Raw genomic sequence first — 22,627 nt, 5'->3', positions numbered from 1 at the left:
AAAAACAAACAAAATATAGGTCTGAATACCTCTTCTGTGATACATGCAGTTTGATGATTTTTTTTTATTTGGTCCAATATAATGAAAATGTGTAAAAAAAAAAAAAATGTTTATTTTTTAAATCACACATTTTGTCCACCACATGCTAAAAGTCACTTCACAATCATTACCCCTGACATGGGCCTATAACTGAAGAATGTCCCTTGTCCCTATACAATATAGTACCTCAACTCCCTGGAAAGCACACATTTGTAGCCTCCGATAACATAAGGTAAGCTTCACTTGCCCAGCAGCCATACTGGATGTTCCTGATTTGAAAGATTGGCAAGATTGCAATATGTGTATATTTAGGTATTTAAAAAAAAATACTCACCACTCTTTGTGGTGTTGAGCATTTTGATAGACTAAGATGTATTCCTTTAGTACACCCTTCGGATTATGTGGTGGCTCCCATACCACAGTGACACTGTCCTCAGATAGAGCCTTGACTTCAGTTATTTCAGGTTCCCCTGGTGCTGTTCAAATGAAAGACAAGTCAGTTTGATCAGTTATGGGATTTCACCTACTATTAAAGCTGAATTTTTATTTATAAGAGTATTTGTTTCAAAACCAGGAAACCAGAACCTGTAATTTTATTTATAACATCATTGCCTTCAGTGATTGGCTTAGCTCACATCACATGGTATGGACTACTGACCCATAATGACCTAAATTTACATAATGGGGCACTAGTTGCATCCTGTATTCCGTAGGGCAATATTGCCAGGCTTTATTTTGGCGCTAGATGTCACATTATCCCTTGTGCTGATCTATGGCAACTATTTTCTTCAGCTTTCAGCCTCGGCAAATAGTTACAGCTACGTAACAGCCCATAGACCTATACAGGTGGGGAGGGGGAGGGGGAGGGGGTGGGGGGTGGGGGCTGGTAATGTTCAGTCCTGTTGACATTACTCCATTTGAAATGACAAACTTACCAGATATTTTATCCAGAATACGACAGCTCTTTGGATGCGAACCTCCTGCACTGTTGAATGCTCTAACTGTCACATAGTAAGACTTGTATGCGTCAAGGTCTGAAATGAAGAAAGGTTATAATCTTTTATGTTTACGACAAGTTTTTACAAAGAAGTTACTCCAGGTGTAAACCTACATGAAGTCAGTTAGTGAACTCTACATGCTACATGTACTTTTAACAACAGTCAAAAGTATATCTATGTCTGTTTATCTGTCTGTCTATCTGTCAGCCTGCCTGCCTGTCTGTCATATCTATCATTATCTATATGTCTGTATATTGTCTCACTGTCTATCACTATATACCTGTTTATCATTCCATTTACCTGTCTTTCTATCTGTATGTCTGTCTCTCTGACCACTGATCTATCACATAACTAAGTATTTACCCGTATTTTTCTAAAATTTTAAATCGTATTTTACGAATACTGCATCATTTCATCGCACTATATTCTTCATTGTGTATTAAAAAATGGCGCCTGATGGCTATGCAAATTACATAATCGCGTGACCTGTCGCGGGGTCAAGCTTACCATGTATGGTATCGGTCATACTGTTGTGTGGTTTCTCAACCAAAATTATCGGTTATAACCTTGCGATGTACATGTAATATCGAATTTAGTTTAAAACGTAAGTAGAATTGTCTGAATACGACTTTTGTGCCGTCATTTTAATAATATTTTCTCGGGTTGTGTAAGTTCGGAGATCTGAGCTCGACGGAAAATCGGAAGTAAGCTTGCCGGCTGCTACATTGATAATCTACGTGATTTTTAAATAGAATAAAATGTATCAAATAAAAATAAAAGGACTTCTACATATGAAACTCATGCCATCCAAGGATATATGTAACAATACTAATGTAATGTATGCATTTACATTTTGAAAGCACATAATTATTACGATAAACTTGATCGTAGCGTAGGATTGACACGAACACTCGAACAGCGGTACAGAGAAAAAATAGTTCGGTAGAACAGGGGTGATATGCTCTGAAATCACCCCTGTTTGACGTCACACTGTAGAAGATATGCACGTATTTATGTGATAGCGTATTCTTACCTTCAAATGTATGCATGGTGGCATTGCCATTGTCAAGTATTGTAGTGTTACCATTGGTACGGTCACTTTCATCTTGTATTATTATCTGGAAACCTAAAATGACTCCATTTCTCTCTCGTACTGGTGGCAACTAAAATGACAGCAACAGTAAAGAACTATCAGCGTCAACTGTTAATTCTCCACAGTAATGTCTTAACTTTGTAGTATGCATGCATGTCCCATCATTGCTTTTTTTGTGTGTGTGATCTGTCTACGGAGATGACAGCAATACACCACGTTTCAGTTGCTCACCTTGTATTTAGTTGTTAAAGGAGTGTCACAAGACTCTTCGAGGGTGTCACAAATGTGGGTGAAATCACATTACATGAAGCAGTCACCAAAATATGGCTAGAGTGAAACTCTGAGTTCCTCAATTTACATTATTTGCAACAACTTTAGCGCAGTATCTTTTGAAATTCTCAAAAACCATTGCTGAGAAACATTCCACAATTATGACTTTTCAAAGCACACTACAGTAGTCAACTATCACAGCTCTCACTTCTGATGGTTCTAAAGGTTGCTTCTGAACAGCACTCCTAGTGGCCAAACTACAAAATCTTTTGTTTTTCTGACTCACCATCCAGGCCATGGTAACATCTCTTGTGTTTTCACCCTTCATTGTTTCTCCAGCAATGTATAGCTGTACACCTTCATCAGGAGCTACAACATAATCAGGACATATCTACAATGCACCATTTACTGAATACAGAATGAAATCATGACTTTTCCACTCATCTGTTACATAATAAACTTCCTGAAATGTTCGTCTTGTTGCCCAAGTACACATACCTAGCACACCAGTGGAGATGTTCATACTAAAAGCACTTCTCTAGTCATACAGTGATGTGAATTAAATTCTATACAAATGATCTTTCTGTAGACAACAGAAGTGAATTTCTGTGCATTGCAACTTCTTGAGTTATTAATGGGAAACAACAATTGTTAAGAAATATGCAGTCACTGTTTAGCCATAATGGGGAAGGTTACAAATCATTTGTACCAGGTTTGGTTGATATTGAGTAGTGGGTGACAGTAGCCCCATCTACACGTACTTTGTCCTACCTGAGGCAGTCCCAAGTCCTACCTGAGGTAGGATAGATTTGTGTCTACACGTAGGAAGGTTACAGCGGAGATGTCGCGCCTTCCGTCTTGACAGTACATAGGACGAAGTCAGGACGGTTTCAGGACAGGTTCAGGACGCGTTTGCGTCTACACGCACTTCAAACTATCATGAATCCTATCACAGGTAGGATTTTTAGTGCCGTGTAGCTGGGGCTACTGATATAGCTACCCATGGCCAGTCAGACACACGGTGTCATTCCTATAGCACCCTCTGGAAGCTAAAATCTTGGAAATGTAAATTGATATTTGTAATTCTCCTTACAATATCAACCAAAATGTGTGTGTGTGTGTGTGTGTGTGTGTGTGTGTGTGTGTGTGTGTGTGTGTGTGTGTGTGTGTGTGTATGTGTGAGTATGTATGTGTGTGTGTGAGTATGTATGTGTGTGCATGTGTGTGTGCATATGTATGTATGTATGTATGTATGTATGTATGTATGTATGTATGTGTGTATGTATGTATGTATGTATGTATGTATGTATGTATGTATGTATGTATGTATGTATGTATGTATGTATGTATGTATGTATGTATGTATGCATGCATGTATGTATGTATGAATGCATGTATGTGCACTATAGAAGTTTGTGTATGTGTACACATGTATGTGTGTGTGGGGTGGGGGATTCTGAATGCCAAACATTTCAAGATGTATTTGTACATATCTGTGTGTTGGGTTGGTGGTCGTGGGCATTTGGTGTTGTTGATATTCTTACTATATTGACAGTGTAGCCATAAGCTTTAAACATATAAGATATCTAATCTTACACTCTAATAATCTAATACCAATGTCATCTTTTCCTGTCAAACGTCAACGTATTGTTGGACAGGACAGTAGGTAAAACAGAAACCATACCTGACCCCAAAGGCTCTACAGTGTCAACTCTTGACAGTGAAAAGAGTGCAAGATAAAATACAGTTGTATCTAAGTGCAAATAGTATTACACTGAGTACAGTGATAATCTTTGTTTTAAGTTTCTATTACATACCTCAGATATATTTGACATACAGTGATCCCTCCTTAAGTATTTTTAGTAATGTTTATCTCTTTTATTTTACTTTCAAATTTTAGCAATGTTTTCCTACATTATGAAAAGTGCATATTAAGGTTAATGAACTCAAAAGTGTTTGTTAACAATTGGTACACAGTCCAAACCTTTACCCTAGTTCAAATATAGGGATGATGGAAGAGCAGAAATGATGGGTTATAGAATTTGTCATCCCTACATCTCTCATGTTATTATACCTGCTTCCTTAGTTCTTCCCATACCGGTTTCTGACCATGCACTCCAGTATCCATCAGCCCCCGTTGGTTTACACGAAATCCGGAAGAGATACAAAGTGTTTGGTTCGAGTCCACTGACGCGGTAATGTTGTTGTGTGTTTATCTTATCAAGCTACCCATGCAAACAAAAAAGAGAAGTCAAAGATGAAAAAAAAAACAAGTCAAAGGTGGCTCCAATACCTGACTCCATTGTAACTCCAGAGACATAGGCCCACAGACTCCAATAATCGCCGTGGGAACTGGCTGGCATGGCAGCTATACGAACAACATAGCGGGTGAAAGGCTGCAGACCAGTGATTTGATACGACTTCTGACTTTGGATGTTGGAGATTTCCTGATTGGCCAGCAAAGTGTGTGCAGCAGGAGAAAAAGTATGAAGAGGATAAGGTCAGAAGAATGATTAGTACTGGAGCCAAAGAACATTACAGTCTATGATATGATTTGAGGTAGATGTATTTTCATTGGTTAATCTGCATTGTAATTTGCATATCAGAAGAGAAATTTGCATATTGTGTGTACAATACAGTGGTTCTAATAAGCTCTGAATGGTGAACTGACACTGGTTATAGCTACATAATACTATACTCGTACATTTTGTTCCTGTTTATAGTTCGACGGATTTATATGAACCGTAAAATAAAAACATCTGTGAAAGTTACAATCTCACAGAATGATTTAATATGATGGTATTGTTGAACACAGACTTAGATTTCTCTGTATATAAAATATTAAAACTGTTCTTTTAATGGGATTTTACATTTTTGAAACTGTAAAACAGTTTAACTGAAAACATAAGTCGTACATGAAAATCAACTCCCCAACGGTTTATGTCTACAGTAGGCAATGAAAAAATCAATTTCAATAAAAAAAACTTGATTAATAAATTTCAACACAGCATCCGGTACTTGTGGGGAAATAATTCTGTCATTAATTTCATTTGTCATTGTCGTAGTAATCCTATCATCCCTTCTATGACGTACTGTTAATAATTTACAATCAAACTCTGATATTTATCATTTCCGAATTGTACGGGGAGTGTATTTTTTAAATGTTTCAATATTTCATTCAAAATGACTGCCTAACAATGAAAATATAGTACCTGGTAGTATTACTTTACTGATTAATTCCAAAATCAATGATTGTACTATAAAAATACCCTCAAATTGTTACTTGTTATTCACTGTTTTAATTTAAAACCCACTGTAAGAGTACCTAATGCCCTCAAATCATGTCACTGGTTATAAAACATAGAGCATATTACTTTTAATAGTTGACAGCACAGATAGATATCTAGTCAGAGTTTGCAAGGAGAGGATTTCTATCGGTGCGGCTTGGGGTGGCCGCAATTGTACGCTGAATCTATACATAACTTGATTATTTATTGGTTTGTTCATATATGAAGTATAAATCTCCATCTCTGATCACACTCCAAGGAAAGATAATATGAATTTGAGATATTCATGAAAAAAAAGAAATCTAAATCTCCAACCAATAATGGTGTTTGTAGAAACTGACAAAAATCAAGGGAAACATCTATATACATGTACTCTGTTCAGTCACTAGGATCTGCTGCATTAAAAAGAGATGTTACATTTATTCCATATCAACAACTCAGAATTCTTTCTACACTTTGTTTGTTATCTAAGGTTTAAGGAAATTCTGAAGTGTCCTTAGATCCATGCTGTAGTTCAGACTTTGTTACGAATGTGCCTCGAGGGGGGTCAATAAGAATCTTAAACTTTTGCCGTAACATTATCCAAAAACACTCAAACCTATTCTGAGTTAAAATCAGGAGAGAAAAAACAGGGGTTAGTGCAAAGGTCTTTGAAATCAAGGTCAAACTTTTATCAAACCTAAGCCATTTTAGAATTCAATATGGCTGCCAAATCCAATATGGCTGCCGAATACTGTGTTACACATGTAATTGTATGGATACATTAAAGTATGTACAACCTTTCATATGGCAAAATTTGGTGTGATTTTAAGAAGTTTAATTTTTAGAAAATTGGTTCCTAAATTTAAAGCATATGAAATGCAAATATATGACAAATACTTCTAGTGTATTAGATGATGCTGTGACTGTCATTAATTATTATGGGATGTCAGAAATGCAAGTACATGTCTTTCCATAGAGACAGTCACAACATGTTCAATGTATGTCTCCTTGGAGAGTCTGGGCCTTGAAATTTCATAAAAGGGCGACTACACATTACAATTTCAATTCGAAATGCCAGTTTATTTCACTTTAAGAAATTATAATTTCAAATGACGTTGAGATATAATTTTGTCTGACTTCTGATATGATTTTATTTGATGACTTAAAGAGTTTTCATTTTATCTGACATCAAAGATATAATTTTGTGTAACTGCAAGCTATAATTTAGTCTGACTTTAGGTTAGAACTTTGCTTGACTTTGAGTTATAATTCTGGTCAGAATTTGAGACACTCCAATTTCACCTGAAATTGAGATATCATTTTGAATTTTAATGTCGTCTGATTTTGAGATACGACAATAATGAATTTCACCTGAAAGTGAGATAGAATTTTTAAATTTTAATTTTGTCTGGCTTTGAGATACGACAATTTCACCTGAGATATCATTTGGAATTTTAATTTTGTCAGACATTCAGATAAGACAATTTTATCTCACGTCAAGAGATATCTTTGCTGCGTCATCGCAGATAAAACATGAAATTATGAAGAGAATGACTGTAAACAGCGTGGTCCCTGTGAGATTTCAATGATAAGATATCTATGTTGCAAGAAGTCCCAGTTGAATACCAACCAGTAATTACAAGTAGTAAAGAGTGGGGAATTGGGAATTGCGATATACATGTACTTTAGTTCATACCAAGTTAACAGAATTGAAGAAAATGACAACTGTTTTCAACATTTACTGCCACTCAGAAATAAACTTTTGTTGTTACTTTGTTGAAGAATACTCAAACCTATTCTCAGTTAAAATCAAGACAAGTCAGGAGAACAAGTACACATTTTTTGAAATAGAAATCAAAATGATATCAAACGTAAGCCATTTTAGAATCCAATATGGCCACCAAATACTTATATACTCTATAAGAAAACAAAAGATTTGCGACTAATAGGAAAACAAAATGGTGGATCCACAAATTTCTTTGATTGTTTCAAAAAGATCGGAAGCAAGTTTCCATATGGCAAAATTTGTAGAGATTGAAAGAACTTTGACATTTATCTCTGATGTCCAATCTACCTTAAATTCATTGCTATAGATTTCATAATATAAACACAGAGAGCCATGACAGACAATGACACAGAGACGAAGAAATCCAAATTCTTTTACTGTTCAAAATGATGTATATACGACAGAATAACTATAAATTGATACATATTAAAGTTAATGGTCTGCATCTGTGGCAATAAAATGACATACAGTATTTATTGAACTGACGCAGACCATATGATAGCGAATTGTCTACACTTGGGTACAAATTTCATTCTAGAAGGAGTTAGTCCACGAGAGAGAAATCTGCCTAGATTTCATTTCAACCTGTAGACAACCAGACATGCATATTACATATTTCAAAATGTCTGCCGTTTCTTTTAGAACAAAATAAAATGTCAATGCGATAATATTACAACTAAAATTTAACATAAATGAATTCACTTTTTTTATTCAGAACGATTAGATTTAGAGATTTCATCAAAAATTAAGTTGAAATAAACCAAAAATTTACAGACTGACGATAAATTTTGTTTTACGGTATATATTATGTAAATGAGATTAACGTTGACACTTCTACTTTGACATCAAGTCATAGATTCTGAGAAGGAATGTTACTAATATTCAGGTAGAGTGTTGCAGCCAGAGGGGGTTTTTGGGTCATTTGACACACATTTTTTGGACCTGACCCACAATTTTGGAAGTGATGGGTCATAGATGACCCACACTAAAATTGTGTGCAAATATGTTTAGCAACATGACCACACCTACTTGTATAGCAACAGCCAAATGATTGCATACATTTGTATACTACATAGATAACAACAGGGCTGGTTAGGCAACTGCATAATCATTCAGCAAATATCTAGCATGGATCAGCAGATGGGTAAATATTTTTTTTAAAAACTATACAGTTGTGCTACAACGCCATTGGTTTCTTTTTTTTATAATGTCCCAAAAAAATTTATGATGACCCAGAAAAATGAAAGTCTCGGGACACTACGTCCCACTCTTTCAAAAGGCTGGCTGCAACACTGCAGGTATAAAGATGGGTTAACAGAATAAACATGAATTCTTGTTAATATAATATTATGAATTTAGATGATAGAGAATTTGTATATACAGTAATTTTGACATTAATCAAAAGAGGATTGTTATGGTTATTTTGAAATAAAAGAAAGTTGAGTTTTACAGAAGAGAGTGAATTTTACAAGTATTTACATATTATCTCCTTTGTTGCCATTCATTTTACAGTTTACAATCTTCAATACCTGACTAGCATAATTATGACAAACTAACACCATAATTAATTCAGTTATGAAAATTTCTACTCAAAGAATCAAAAAAAAATTTTTGGAAGTGAATCGCAAATTTTTGATGCCGTCTCGTCAGCATCGTCAGGGGCGTACTACAGTTATTTTGTTGTAATACAATTTATTGTAATACAAATGTACAATAGACAATAGGGAACTTGCAATCCAGACTGAGCATGCTTGGACGCAAAGGACTGTGGGATTATCTGTCGTTATTGTAATATGTAATCTGGAGCTACCGATAAAATAAACCTCTCACAATGGTCAGGGTGATTATGATTGATTATTTGTGGTTATAAACAATGTAACAATATTGCTTATAATACTAAATGATTAGTATTTATTATCACATTTCCCATGATGCAACATTCAACATGGCGGGTTTGCAAGTTCCCTATTGTAATACACACCTGAAGATGCTAACAATATGTCAGCAAAAATTTGGGATTCACTCTGTGAATAGTAATTTTCATTACTGTGTATGAACCCAGAGTCCATGAAGTTTGATATTCATTCTTGCCTCATCATTAATGTTATTGGTACATATGTTCACATGAAGCAAAAGTTTCACTTCTGTTACTTTAACAAGACACAGTAAAACTAACCAAAAGAGAACTCAAAACAGAGGACAATAGAACTAATTAAAAAAAACTAACATGCAACTATTGGTGTTCTAATGTAAAACTAAAATGACTTCAAAATTTTATAAAAATTTCAAGTTTTACATATGATTCCTAAAGAGTACACCATACCCAAGAAGAATTTATGAAATTTACGATAAATTTTTAAAATATGTTGGAAAACCATTTTTGAGCATAAACTAAATATTGTATATAAATCATTCCACCATATATGATGGTGAGTGAGTGATGATATTTGGAGCATACCTTCATGTCCTAATTGTTGGGGGCCACAGAAACAACACAAAGGAAAAAATCATATAAATAACAACTTGGCAAACTTGTACATCACATGAGCAAAGATAAGTGCATTTTTTTCTTGCTATAAAAAACATACAGAATATTGAGGAAAGTAAATTGGAAAGAAATAGTGAAAATTTATAAAGTAGATAGAGAACGGGATATCGAAGAAGCCAGACAGGCATGCCAAAATGGAAACTAATAAGTTTGTACGGTGGAAGAATCCATTGGGAAATATACTGAAGGTTTCATTTTTTATGTGCAGGATTAAACCTGTCAAGCAAATTTTGACATGCATGATGCATTTTTTGCAGCAGACTGAATAGCTATCAGTACATTGGAGTGCTATTTTCTGTATCGTTTATGAACAAACATTCGTGTGTGTGCGCGCATGTGTGTGTGTGTACATGTGTTTGTGCATGTGTCTGTCTGTCTGTCTGTCTGTATGCAGGTAGGTAGGTACAATGTAGGTGTGTGTCTGTGCACGTGTGTGTAGAAGGATGTGTTTGTGTCTGTCTGTCTGTCTGTCTGTCTGTCTGTCTGTATGTATGTATGTATGTATGTATGTATGTATGTATGTATGTATGTATGTATGTAGGTGTGTATGTATGTATGTATGTATGTATGTAGGTGTGTGTGTGTCTGTCTGTCTGTCTGTGTGTTTATGTTTTACATGCAGGAATAGAGAGGACAGTATACAATTAAATGGAGTCAGGTCAACAAAGGTGGACATTGTAACATACTAAAATAACATGATACATAAACAACTAAACAAATCAAATAAATGGTCAGTAGATAACTAAAATAAAACATCATCAACAAACTAAACACATGCAAAGTCAAAAGGAAAACATGCACAAATGTTGAAATCAATTCAAAAGAACTGATAATTGTATAAAAATGAAATAAAATATACGAGACAACAAAATTATCATGGTATGACGAGATACTGTGATGTGATACTGTTGTGACATGATATTGTGATGTAGTGTGATGCGATACAATGCGATGTGATGTGATGTTGCTGTGTGCTGTGATTTGATATTGTGATATGATGTGATGTGATGTGATGTGATGTGATACTATTGTGACATGATGTGATACAATGTGATGTGATGTTGCTGTATGCTGTGATTTGATATTGTGATATGATATGATGTGATGTGCTACAATGTGATGTGATGTAATGTAATGTAATGTAATGTGATGTAGTGAAGTGATATGATGTGATATCGTAATGTGATGTGAAGTAATGTGATATTGTAGTGTGACGTGATAGTGTGATACTGTAATATAATGTAATGTGATGTGATGCGATGTGATGTGATGTATATTTCTGCAATGTGATGTACTACTGTATAGTTAGTATTAATATGGTTAACATGACATTTACAAAGACAGCTATGTGTGACTGCTTATTATTAAGATATTGTTATGTTAAGTTTAAATTATGAGGACGTTTAAATTTTCACCAAAAAAACCAACAACTTTGAATAGTGAATTCTGAGTAGACAGATTTTGAAAGGGACTTTGGCAAATATGTGTTTAATATTTAATGATAATAACGCAAAGTATGGGTTTTTGTAGCATAACCTAAATAATAGCAATTCTGCCACATGCGTTAAAATCTAATCAAAGGCATGCCATGTACAGCCACGTAGAAAATTCATAAAAACATATCCATGTATTCCAACTGGCTGAAAACATGCTGCATCATGCTGTTATTTGGTACTATGAAAGTAAATTCAATGGATGAAAAACTCACAACAGTCACAAATGGAGGAAGAATGGAACTACACAAGCCAAGGAGCTAACCCCCACCTTTCACCACCACAAAATATCTGTAGAGGTACATGCGTTAAGAAATATTTGACTACATGCTAGTGTACATATAAAAACTGAATTGACCCTTGACCCTTGACCCTTGACATTTCGTCACCCAGTTCCTTGGATTTCTTGTTTGTTTGTTTTTTCAGTAAAGAAGCAACAGACTCTGCTACTAATGAAGAACCCCTTCTATGCTCAGATTGCAGAACAAATTTTTCAATAAACTATGGCGATACTAATTTCACTGATGCAGGAACTGAGAAAATATGACTCAAAGCGAAGGTAATACCCAATTTTTATAGAGAATATTCAATGAGTTTGGTTTTAATTTTAGCATTAAAGTAGTATGTATACTATAGATGAATCCACTGTCGGGATGGCTAGGTCACGTCAAAATATTGGGGTTCAGAATGTTTGGTTTTGAGAATTTTTTTAAAACTGATTGTACGACAAATGTATGATAAATAGTTGAACTAGGCCTAATCACCTTCTGTCTGTGACCTATTATGGTAGTCTGGTTGTGATTGGATGAAAGTATAAGAATGCTCTCAATTTGACCTCTAGAGGGCAACATTTATACCAAAAGGTATATCATGTGCTAGTCTCCTGTAAGTCATGGTAAAGTATTGCCATTTTTTAGTAGTCAGTGATTACATCACTTTTACTCCAAGTTTGTTCATGTGATAGTTTAGATTGTAAGATAAGTTGTGTTACGCCGCTCCTCTCTCTCTTGATGTGCGAGGGCGCCCTGCCATGGCGTACCTTACAGACTAGTGATAGTGTTGAAAACCTACAGTTTTCTAATACTTTGGAAAATTGAACAAAATTCTGTATTATGTGATCTACATAAAATCTTTCATATATTTCTTTATCTAAGTTTGGAGTTTGGGGGACTTTTTGAGCAGAAATGGGTCTCAACAGTTTTGGAATTAAATCGATGTTTAGCGCTATTTCAACCAACTGGCAAAAGCAGCCATAAACAGCCAGTGCAGCACACAACACATGGAAACAAACACAGAATGGTGATACATGTACCTCAGACCATTCAGTCTCCCATTGACTTTTATACTGCAATTTATACTGCAACCGGAAATGATCAACATACCAAGTGCTAGGGGCTCTCCATGATACCAAGAGAGAGAATGCACTTGTAGCATCAACAACTACATTGTCTAGAGGGTAAAGTTTCACTGTGGATAGGAAAACAGTACATAACACTTATGATTAGAAGATGTAAGGTAAAAAGAAATGGTGGCAGTAACTACCTTGGACCAGTTCCCTGGTTCCCATTCACTACAGTACTGTAACTTGTACTGGAGAAAAAAGATGCTTGCATACCAATCAGTTGGTGGTTCCCATTTGATTTGGAGTGAGTGAGGACTCTTTGGTATCACTTGTAAGTGTTCTGGAGGATATGGAATAGCTGCAACAAATAAATGTTATCGTATTTCATGAATATTGCACAAATTACAAGTTAGATTGAAAAAAATTTCAAATTTGACACTAAATTGACAATACTTGGCTGTTCACACTAAAGCCTACCTGAACAAGAACTAGATGTACTGTCATTCAAATCAGTTAAAAGTCACACTATGTAAAATGTCACTCAGCTTGACAGGTGGCAATTTAATATGGAGTTTAACAATACTAGTTATAACCTTTGAATCAAAAAGAAGTGAACACATCCTGTCCCTCTTCAACACCAGTACAAGGAATATTGTATATTGTATATCCAATAAGGAGAGATGATATTATGGATCTGTCTGTCTGTCTGTCTGTTTGTCTGTCTGTGTCTGTCTGTCTCTCTGTCTGTGGACATGATATCTCAAAAATTTCTCCATCAACTGTAATGAAATCTGACACACTACATAAAAGTTCACGTAAAATTGTAAGTACTTACTTTCCACATCTGGGTTAAACCATTCAGTTTGGTAAGTAAAACTGTTAAGTACTTACTTTCCATATCTGGGTTAAACCATTCAGTTTGGTAAGTAAAACTGTTAAGTACTTACTTTCCACATCTGGGTTAAACCATTCAGTTTGGTAAGTAAAACTGTTAGTACTTACTTTCCAAATCTGGGTTAAACCATTCAGTTTGGTAAGTAAAACTGTAAGTACTTACTTTTCACATCTGGGTTAAACCATACAGTTTGGTAAGTAAAACTGTTAAGTACTTACTTTCCATATCTGGGTTAAACCATTCAGTTTGGTAAGTAAAACTGTTAAGTACTTACTTTCCATATCTGGGTTAAACCATTCAGTTTGGTAAGTAAAACTGTTAAGTACTTACTTTCCACATCTGGGTTAAACCATTCAGTTTGGTAAGTAAAACTGTTAGTACTTACTTTCCACATCTGGGTTAAACCATACAGTTTGGTAAGTAGAGCCTAGACTATTGGTTGCATTCACTTTCATATGATGAAGTGATCCCAGATTAGCATAGAAGTCAAAGAAACAAGAATTGGGTCCCTTTTCCGTCGTGTCAGGACACGGTGTCCATTCTGAACTGAAACTGTGATTTGAAACAGAGAAAAAGTCAACAACACAAGAATTGCACAGTAGTGGTGATTTGAAACAGACAAAAAAGTCAACAATACAAAAAATTGTACAGTAGCTGTGATTTGGAAGAGACAAAAAAGTCATTTTTCAAAGAGAATCAGAAATATATGCCATGACATACACAGTAAAATTGTATAATAGTTTTCCTTGGGACTGGGTCATCCCCAGTGTTCTAAGTATTTTGAGACTGAGCAACATAAGGAGAAGGAAACAAATGGAAAGGGTGAAATGGTAGCCATGTTTGCATGACCGTGGGGGATGGTCTGGAAGGGTATCCCCCTTGTGGCTGTAGTCCAGAAGAAAAATCATATGTTTATTTGCAATATGAAGCTAACACTTTTGACCTGCTCTAGATGCTTGAATATAACGTTTCGCAAAACATGAAATTTGACTGCGACAGCAGACGCGCAAATAAGCCTAGTCATTCTAACAGCCTGCTTTCCTTTGGGAAAGAAACTATATGGAGAACTCACAGTTCCTTGAGGAATTTAACTGATGAATGAAGGTCCCTTCGGTCCTTGTGACTAATTCTCTTGCGACCAGTCCTATGATATAGACCAGATGGCACTAGTCCTGTCCATACAGTGTACATTTTGTATGGACTCCTTCATTGGTAGCATGTATGTATGTACTGATACTGTATTTATGTTTAGTGTCTAGACTTACTGTAGTTTCCATGTGAATTCAAACTGCGTTGGTAGATAACTATTCACTTCATCCCACGTACACCACATGTCAGCCATATTGTAACAAACACATGAAAAGTTGGCAATACCTGGCAGGGCTGTAGATGAAAAAAAAGAAGAATAAGGAACTGCCATGAACACCACTATTATCAAGGTTTTATCTACAAACCATGGTATTGACACTAATGTATTTACCACAATCCACTAATTCTAATTAGCCTGTATTTACCAATTATGTTTCTTGCTTTCACTTTGTGTTCTTTCAGAAAATTACATAATGTTCATGTACATGAGCAGCAATCTACATTGTACAGCAAAGCACAAGTAACAGGAAAATGTTGAGACTACCGAGACCAACTGAGAGATTTAAACATTTAATTACAATATATAGGTATAAACTAATATCATAACTAGGCAAAGCCCATTAGCTTGTGCAGGGTAGATTCATTTGTGATCACAACCAGCTGCCTCATGATGATATTGTAAATAGCTCCCTCTGTGTGGAGAATACACATAACATATGGAACACGTCTGCGTAGTCCCTGTGCCGTAATGCATCCTCGGGTAAAACCACTCAAAAAAACTTCACTTAGCATCTGGGATGTGCATGCATACTAGTCACTGAGCTGATATGCAGCTGTTGCGCGAGCTATAATTTATACCTGTATAGGTGACAAATAGACTAGCTCTTCAACTTACTTCCAAGTTGTACATAGGTGGTCGACATAGCAACTGTTTCCATTTGAGGGCCTTCTAGAAGACATGAGTAGTTTCCTGCCTCATCCAGAGTAACGTTATCTAGTGTTAATTGCGAAGTGGTGTCGTTGATGGCTGTGTACATGTTGTCAGGTAGTTTTTCGCCTTTAAAATACCACATCAAATCTTGTACTGCGTTTGTCACAGATAATGAGCTGTCATTGTTGGAGAGGGCACAGTTGATTTGAAATGTACTGCCAAGTTGTTGAACCAAATGTGAAGGAGCTGTCGAAAATACGTGTAAAAAAAATATGATTACATATTCAAAGGTCAAGGGTCAAATGTGAAGGAGCTGCAAAGTCGGACATATACTTTATAGAACATCACATTCTCAATATGAAAAACATCAAGCTAAATAATAAAATTGTTTTCTATAGATTTAACACACCTCATACCTTTGTTACAATAAAAGCAGTGAGGTGTGAGGCCATCATCAAAGATGACACACCACAAAATGGATTTCATTTGGGCAATAGGTGTAGAGTGGAAATTGTTTCACCTCGAAATTGTTTGTCAAGATCAAAGGTCATGGTCTCATTAGAAAGCTCATCATAGACACTAGAATGGTGTGCATATGTATTAAATGTTTGGCGATAACAGGAAAAAAATGAGCTTTTCTATCACAATATGGCCGCCTTTCTGCTATACATATTTAAGGACATGAAATTAAATAGTTCCCCCCCCCACGTGGCGCCTATTGGCGGCTAAAAAACTGAAACCTACCACATTTCAAATGTACTCCCATGATATATTATATCTGAGTCTGTCTTGTATTATTTAGCATTTCTCTTCATGTTGGGCTGCATATGAATTCTTTATCAGATATCAAATTTCGATATTCAATTTCTCTTTTTCTTGCTATTCTTCAAATTTGACAAACTACTCTGTCCAATTGAATTTTATATGTCTATGTATGTGTGTATGTGTGTATGTATGTATGTATGTATGTATGTATGTATGTATGTATGTATGTATGTATGTATGTATGCATGTATGTATGCATGTATACATGCATGCATGCGTGTATGTGTGCATGTGTATGTATGTATGTATGTATGTATGTATGTATGTATGTATGCATGTATGTATGTATGTATGTATGTGTGTGTATGTATGTATGTATGAATGTATGTATATGTATGCATGTATGTATGTATGTACGTACGTATGTGGAAAATATTTGCAATTTACTTACTTTGAAGGAGTAGACAAATCGTACTTGGTAGACATATCAGAATAACTGACAACAAAATTAATGGTTTCTCCATGATACTGATCACAGTGTATTCTTCATGAACAGACGAATCATCACTTCTAAGTTCTGAATGAATTGTCTTTGTCGATATTCCTGTATAATTGTCTTGTTATGAACTACATCTGTAAAATAACAGAATATAAAAGTGATATGATTAAAATAATGCTCATATTCAATAGATGTTACTGTAACATCATTCACCAATGATTCCTTTTGTCCTGCAGAGTAAATATGAAAGACATACACAGGGAACCTTGCATACCTCCACTCACTAGTCTAGTTCCTGTACGGTATCGTTACCATTTACACCTCCACTCACAGTCTAGTTCCTATACGGTATCGTTACGATTTACACCTCCACTCACTAGTCTAGTTCCTATACAGTATCGTTACGATTTACACGTCCACTCACAGTCTAGTTCCTATATGGTATCGTTACCATTTACACCTCCACTCACAGTCTAGTTCCTATATGGTATCGTTACCATTTACACCTCCACTCACAGTCTAGTTCCTATATGGTATCGTTACGATTTACACCTCCACTCACTAGTCTAGTTCCTATACAGTATCGTTACGATTTACACGTCCACTCACAGTCTAGTTCCTATATGGTATCGTTACGATTTACACCTCCACTCACAGTCTAGTTCCTATATGGTATCGTTACCATTTACACCTCCACTCACAGTCTAGTTCCTATATGGTATCGTTACCATTTACACCTCCACTCACAGTCTAGTTCCTATATAGTATCGTTACGATTTACACCTCCACTCACAGTCTAGTTCCTATATGGTATCGTTACCATTTACACCTCCACTCACAGTCTAGTTCCTATATGGTATCGTTACCATTTACACCTCCACTCACTAGTCTAGTTCCTATACAGTATCGTTACCATTTACACCTCCAAACACTAGTCTAGTTCCTATACAGTATTGTTACGATTTACACCTCCACTCACTAGTCTAGTTCCTATACAGTATTGTTACGATTTACACCTCCACTCACAAAAAACCCCCAAAAACCTCACAAAACCACATTGGCATCCAGACTATACCATCAGTGACATTCTATTTTTTACTCTGCGTATAATTTGTTATATTACCCTATTTCACTGAATCAAAAAATTTAGGGTTGGTTGAGTCAAAATTTTCAGTTTATCAGTATATGTACAAGTTAACAACAGACTGACAGTGATACAAGCCATCCATCTACACTCCTTAACACAAAATCCTATCTAGTTACATGACTGTATCCCATTGTATCTGTTCATCTGATATCACTTACATGGAAAATCACGAGTCTATCTGTTACTTGCTTGAAGTACTTAAAAGTAAAATTTAATATTAAATTGTATGTAATTGTATACTGTGTATAAGTGTGGGCCACAGCAATCAAATTTGATCATATCCAATTCAATATCTCAGAATGGAAGGCCCTTGGAGACAATAATGTATAGCTGCATTTTCCAAACTAGGAAATACAGAAATTCTGTAACCCAAACTAAAAATTTCACAAATACAAAATTACAGAAAAGGAGTTGCTAAAACTATCTGACGTGTCCTGTTAAGATGGCAAATCTATCCCCTAAAAGAGTCTAATAATTATTAATAAATAACAAATAAACCATACAATCCAAGTGTTATCATTTGTTTGCCTATTCAAGTGGTTACTGTACAAAACATTTATTTTTTTCACTCCATACGACAGTAAAAATGTACAACAGCAAAGATTTGAGTCTTTCTTGCAAACCAGAGCTGTTATTTCTTCCTCGACACTGTGAAACCTCTTGGCATTGCGTCTTGTGACAGTGCCATAAAAGAGGGCGTGGTTTACGATGATGATTTCAAAAGACTCAACCTGTTCTAAGTTGACTGTTGCTGTTTATCACTACAAGAAAAGGAACGTACACTTTTTTTGTATAAAATATCGCGTATCAAACCATTTCATGCATAAAGCCGGATGGATTTTAATAAAAATTCTGGCATCAATACATTAGTGGGAACAATTACAAATATCATACACTAAAGGGAAAATGATGTTTCAGGAATCAATAAATTTGTAGCAATAATTATGAATATCTTATAATCATAGAATTATGATATACAGTATACCACCAAACAGTTCAAGTTTATACATTTACATGTAAAATAAACACTGACACTGACTGATAATGTAGCTGACACATCACAATATAGTAGTATCTGACATCACTAACTGTTAAGCAAAGTTCTAGACCCTGAAAACTGAGAGGAGTTTAAACACCTGTCTGTGAATAAATTTATAGTGTTTTGCAATCAAAAAACCAGTGTGTGTTATCATAGTGTCAACTGGAATATTATCCTCTGCCAGGGTTTTTACCCCAACTACCTGTAATTTTAAGTTAGACCACCATACCGTTGTAATGTTTATAATTTTATATTTGTCATTTGTATGATATTTTGCACTGTAAAACCAATATGTACAGACACAGTCAGGCAAACACACACATACACACACAGTCAGAGTCAGACAGAGACAGACAGACTGACACACACACACACACACACACACACACACACACACACACACACACACACACACACACACACACACACACACACACACACACACACACACACACACACACACACACACACACACACACATGTACATTCAAGTCATACCAGAACAACTTTTTGATGCAGCTGTTCTCCTGATCTAGATGTTCCTACTAAACATTTGTAGATGGTTGAGAAGTCAGCTCATGTGTCTCTTACCACTAGGTTCTACACTTCATACCTGCCTGGGTATGAAGTCTTTCTGTAAAATGAAAAGGGTGTTGGGTGGTGTACTTTGCCCTAAACAATGTAAACAGTGCGTGTTTACTATTAAAAGTCTAGTGCTACAGTTGGGGTGTACTCATTTGCATGAATAACTTTTGGTTCACGATTGAGTCAGTTAAACTAGATGGGGTTAGAGACGATTTTATACCACGCTGGCATCCAGACTAGATTACTTCAATACCAGGACACTGCATGCATGGTGGTGGTGGACATGTATCTATAACTATAGCTATTGAATTGACTGTGTCATGGTACCTACTTCAACTATCTTATATCAACTGTGAATTCACTCAAAATGTTTTTGACAAAATGAAAGTAAAGTTTAAATACTTTAAGTACTATACATTGTACAGTAGCACTGTTTGACCTTTTGTTTCATAAAGAACACGTCTCTGTAACAGTCCCTTGAGATTACCAGTACTGTCGTCATCATCAAGTTGACCAGATATTACCGATGCCATTGTAACTACACAAATCTACATCACTGTACAGGTAGAATGGATGTATGTACATCTGTATGTATGTACAATGTTCAACTAAGTCAAACATCTACATGTTACTATTTCGAACAGCATCAATTGTGACTAATATGAACTACCTTGTTTATTTATTGGAGATAGTACAAACATTACAATCATTAGTTTGGAGATATCCATGTATATGTATACTCACTCAGTATGAATGTACTGTTAGTACTTATAAAAACTACATCCTTCATAGCATAGATACTACCGGCGTAACCTAACCTATACAAATCTACATAGTGGCACAAGTAGATGTTATGTTCAATAATATACATGTACATGTATGTACGTACGTGTTACTTATTTCCCTAACGGCACTGATTCCTTTGAAGATTTAAAACTACCAGTTTATGCATAAAAACTGAAACAAGAATAGAAATCACTCACCACCATGTAGCACCCAGCATATCATCATCATTTCCAGAGACAACAAACAATTATGTTAATAGTGATAGTGAAAGTCAAATTTACAAGTACGCATGAGCACATGCAGACGTACAAGTGGAACACATAACATTCTGATGAGTGGGTGTGTGTATTGCATATCTGCATATATCAAACTGTAAACTGTTACACAAAACAATCACAAAGTACCAAAAAATGAAGATGTTATGAGTATTTCACCTATAGATTCAACCTTTTACATTGTTTCATTGAGGTTTTTTTTGTCTTAATGTTAATAGCATGAATTGTATTACGGATTTTCCACCCTACATTGGTATACACATGTCCAATGTCTTTCCTATCAGAAAGGGGGAATATGGTCAAACTGGCATAGTTTCCAATACATTGCACTGTAATTTTAGTTGGGAACCCTGGTAAAATGACAAGAGGAACTCAGGTAGATATTACTTGCTTAGTACCCTTAAAGTGGCCATATGGATGAGAATTTGGTATTTATTTTGGATTTTTATTTTATAAAACAGCTTCACTATGTTTTTCTACTTGAAAAAATAATGTGAAATAACATATACCAAGTCCATGTTCATAACTCAATACATTACAAAAAGATGCAAAAAGTGCAAAAAGTTTGTTATTGTACGTACAATAACAAACATTTTACACATTGTTTAATGTTTTGCCGTTTATTGAGTTGCAAACATAGACTTGGTATATGTTATTTCACATTATGTTTTCAAGTAGAAAAACATAGTGAAGCTGTTTTATAAAATAAAAATCCAAAATAAATACCAAATTCTCATCCATATGGCCACTTTAACAAAATTTGTCAAAACCACTGCTAGGGAACCCCAGTAAAATGACAGAGAAACTTAGGTAGATTTTACCTGTTACAACCCTTAACAAAAACACCAGTTGGGAACCCTGGTAAATTGACTGGGGAAATCTGGTAGATTTTACCTACTTACTGCCCTTAACAAAAACACTGCATGTACATTGACATTGTATACTCTTCTCCAGAAACACTTCATTGTTACAATACATTATAGTATGCTCTGAATGTTTTTTTTAAATGTTTTATAATTGCATACACCTTCTAGAACTTAACTATAATAGCTCCTCTTACGATTTATTCATTATACACTTTGGTTTTTATTTCAATGAGAATATGATGTACACACATTATTATTTTATTTATTTATTTATTTATTTATTTATTTATTTATTTATCTATTGCATCCCTTTTGTATTAGGGGCTCACTAACCATGTTAGGAACAGCACTAGTAGAAAATTAAAACACACTACTAAAAAATTAGAGAAGATGTAACTAGTAAATCACATACAACAAACAAAACCAAAGAAAAATAAAGTTATCAACTGAGGAAGGGAAAAAAATGAAAAAAATAAAAACACAACGATAAATACTTCAAATGTTAATAGTCAAAATATTTTAACATGTTCTAATATACTATTCTATAATAGTTTTAACAAACTCCTTTCTGTTTTCAATTGTGTCAATAAGATATTGTTTGATACTAATTGATTTATAAATTTGTTTACCAATTGATGATGTAAAAATTGTAATACAGTAGAAGACTAAGAACGTTATTTGATACACAGTGCAAACTATATAGAAAATAAAGAGATACATTATTTAGTGTAATTGATAATATCAATTCAGATTTCAATAGGATAGAAAAGAAAGAACAATTTAGATTTATAATGCAATCAAAACAAAAAGATTATAATTGCTATCTGCTGTATGTATCTAGACTCATGTCAAAATATTTAATCAACGTTTGTTTTACTTTTTCTATACTTACAACATTTTTAGCCTATTCCA

General features: G+C 34.9%; 1 protein-coding gene across 5 annotated transcripts in view; it reads right to left on the bottom strand.

The window, feature by feature from the left end:
* The window catches only part of LOC144436643 (uncharacterized), a 78,100-nt gene that overhangs the window by 21,124 nt on the left and 34,349 nt on the right, over window positions 1-22,627 (bottom strand). For 3 of the 5 annotated variants that reach the window (XM_078125477.1, XM_078125480.1, XM_078125479.1), the window contains exons 2-11: window positions 16,970-17,151; window positions 15,718-15,999; window positions 14,999-15,116; window positions 14,119-14,285; window positions 13,039-13,196; window positions 4,694-4,847; window positions 2,687-2,769; window positions 2,071-2,200; window positions 975-1,073; window positions 374-515 (exon numbers count right to left, since the gene is read on the bottom strand). In XM_078125477.1, the coding sequence (XP_077981603.1) occupies window positions 374-515; window positions 975-1,073; window positions 2,071-2,200; window positions 2,687-2,769; window positions 4,694-4,847; window positions 13,039-13,196; window positions 14,119-14,285; window positions 14,999-15,116; window positions 15,718-15,999; window positions 16,970-17,042 (1,406 nt within the window). In that variant the 5' untranslated portion in view covers window positions 17,043-17,151. Of the gene's footprint in view, window positions 1-373; window positions 516-974; window positions 1,074-2,070; window positions 2,201-2,686; window positions 2,770-4,474; window positions 4,626-4,693; window positions 4,848-13,038; window positions 13,197-14,118; window positions 14,286-14,998; window positions 15,117-15,717; window positions 16,000-16,969; window positions 17,152-22,627 lie in introns of all 5 variants that reach the window. The other 2 variants (XM_078125481.1, XM_078125482.1) reach the window with 2 other exon arrangements.

The sequence above is a fragment of the Glandiceps talaboti genome, chromosome 6 (assembly GCF_964340395.1).
Source record: "Glandiceps talaboti chromosome 6, keGlaTala1.1, whole genome shotgun sequence".
Classification (NCBI taxonomy): Eukaryota; Metazoa; Hemichordata; class Enteropneusta; family Spengelidae; genus Glandiceps; species Glandiceps talaboti.
The sequence above is the reverse complement of the archived record's forward strand: the minus strand, read 5'-3'. Positions and strand labels throughout refer to the sequence as shown.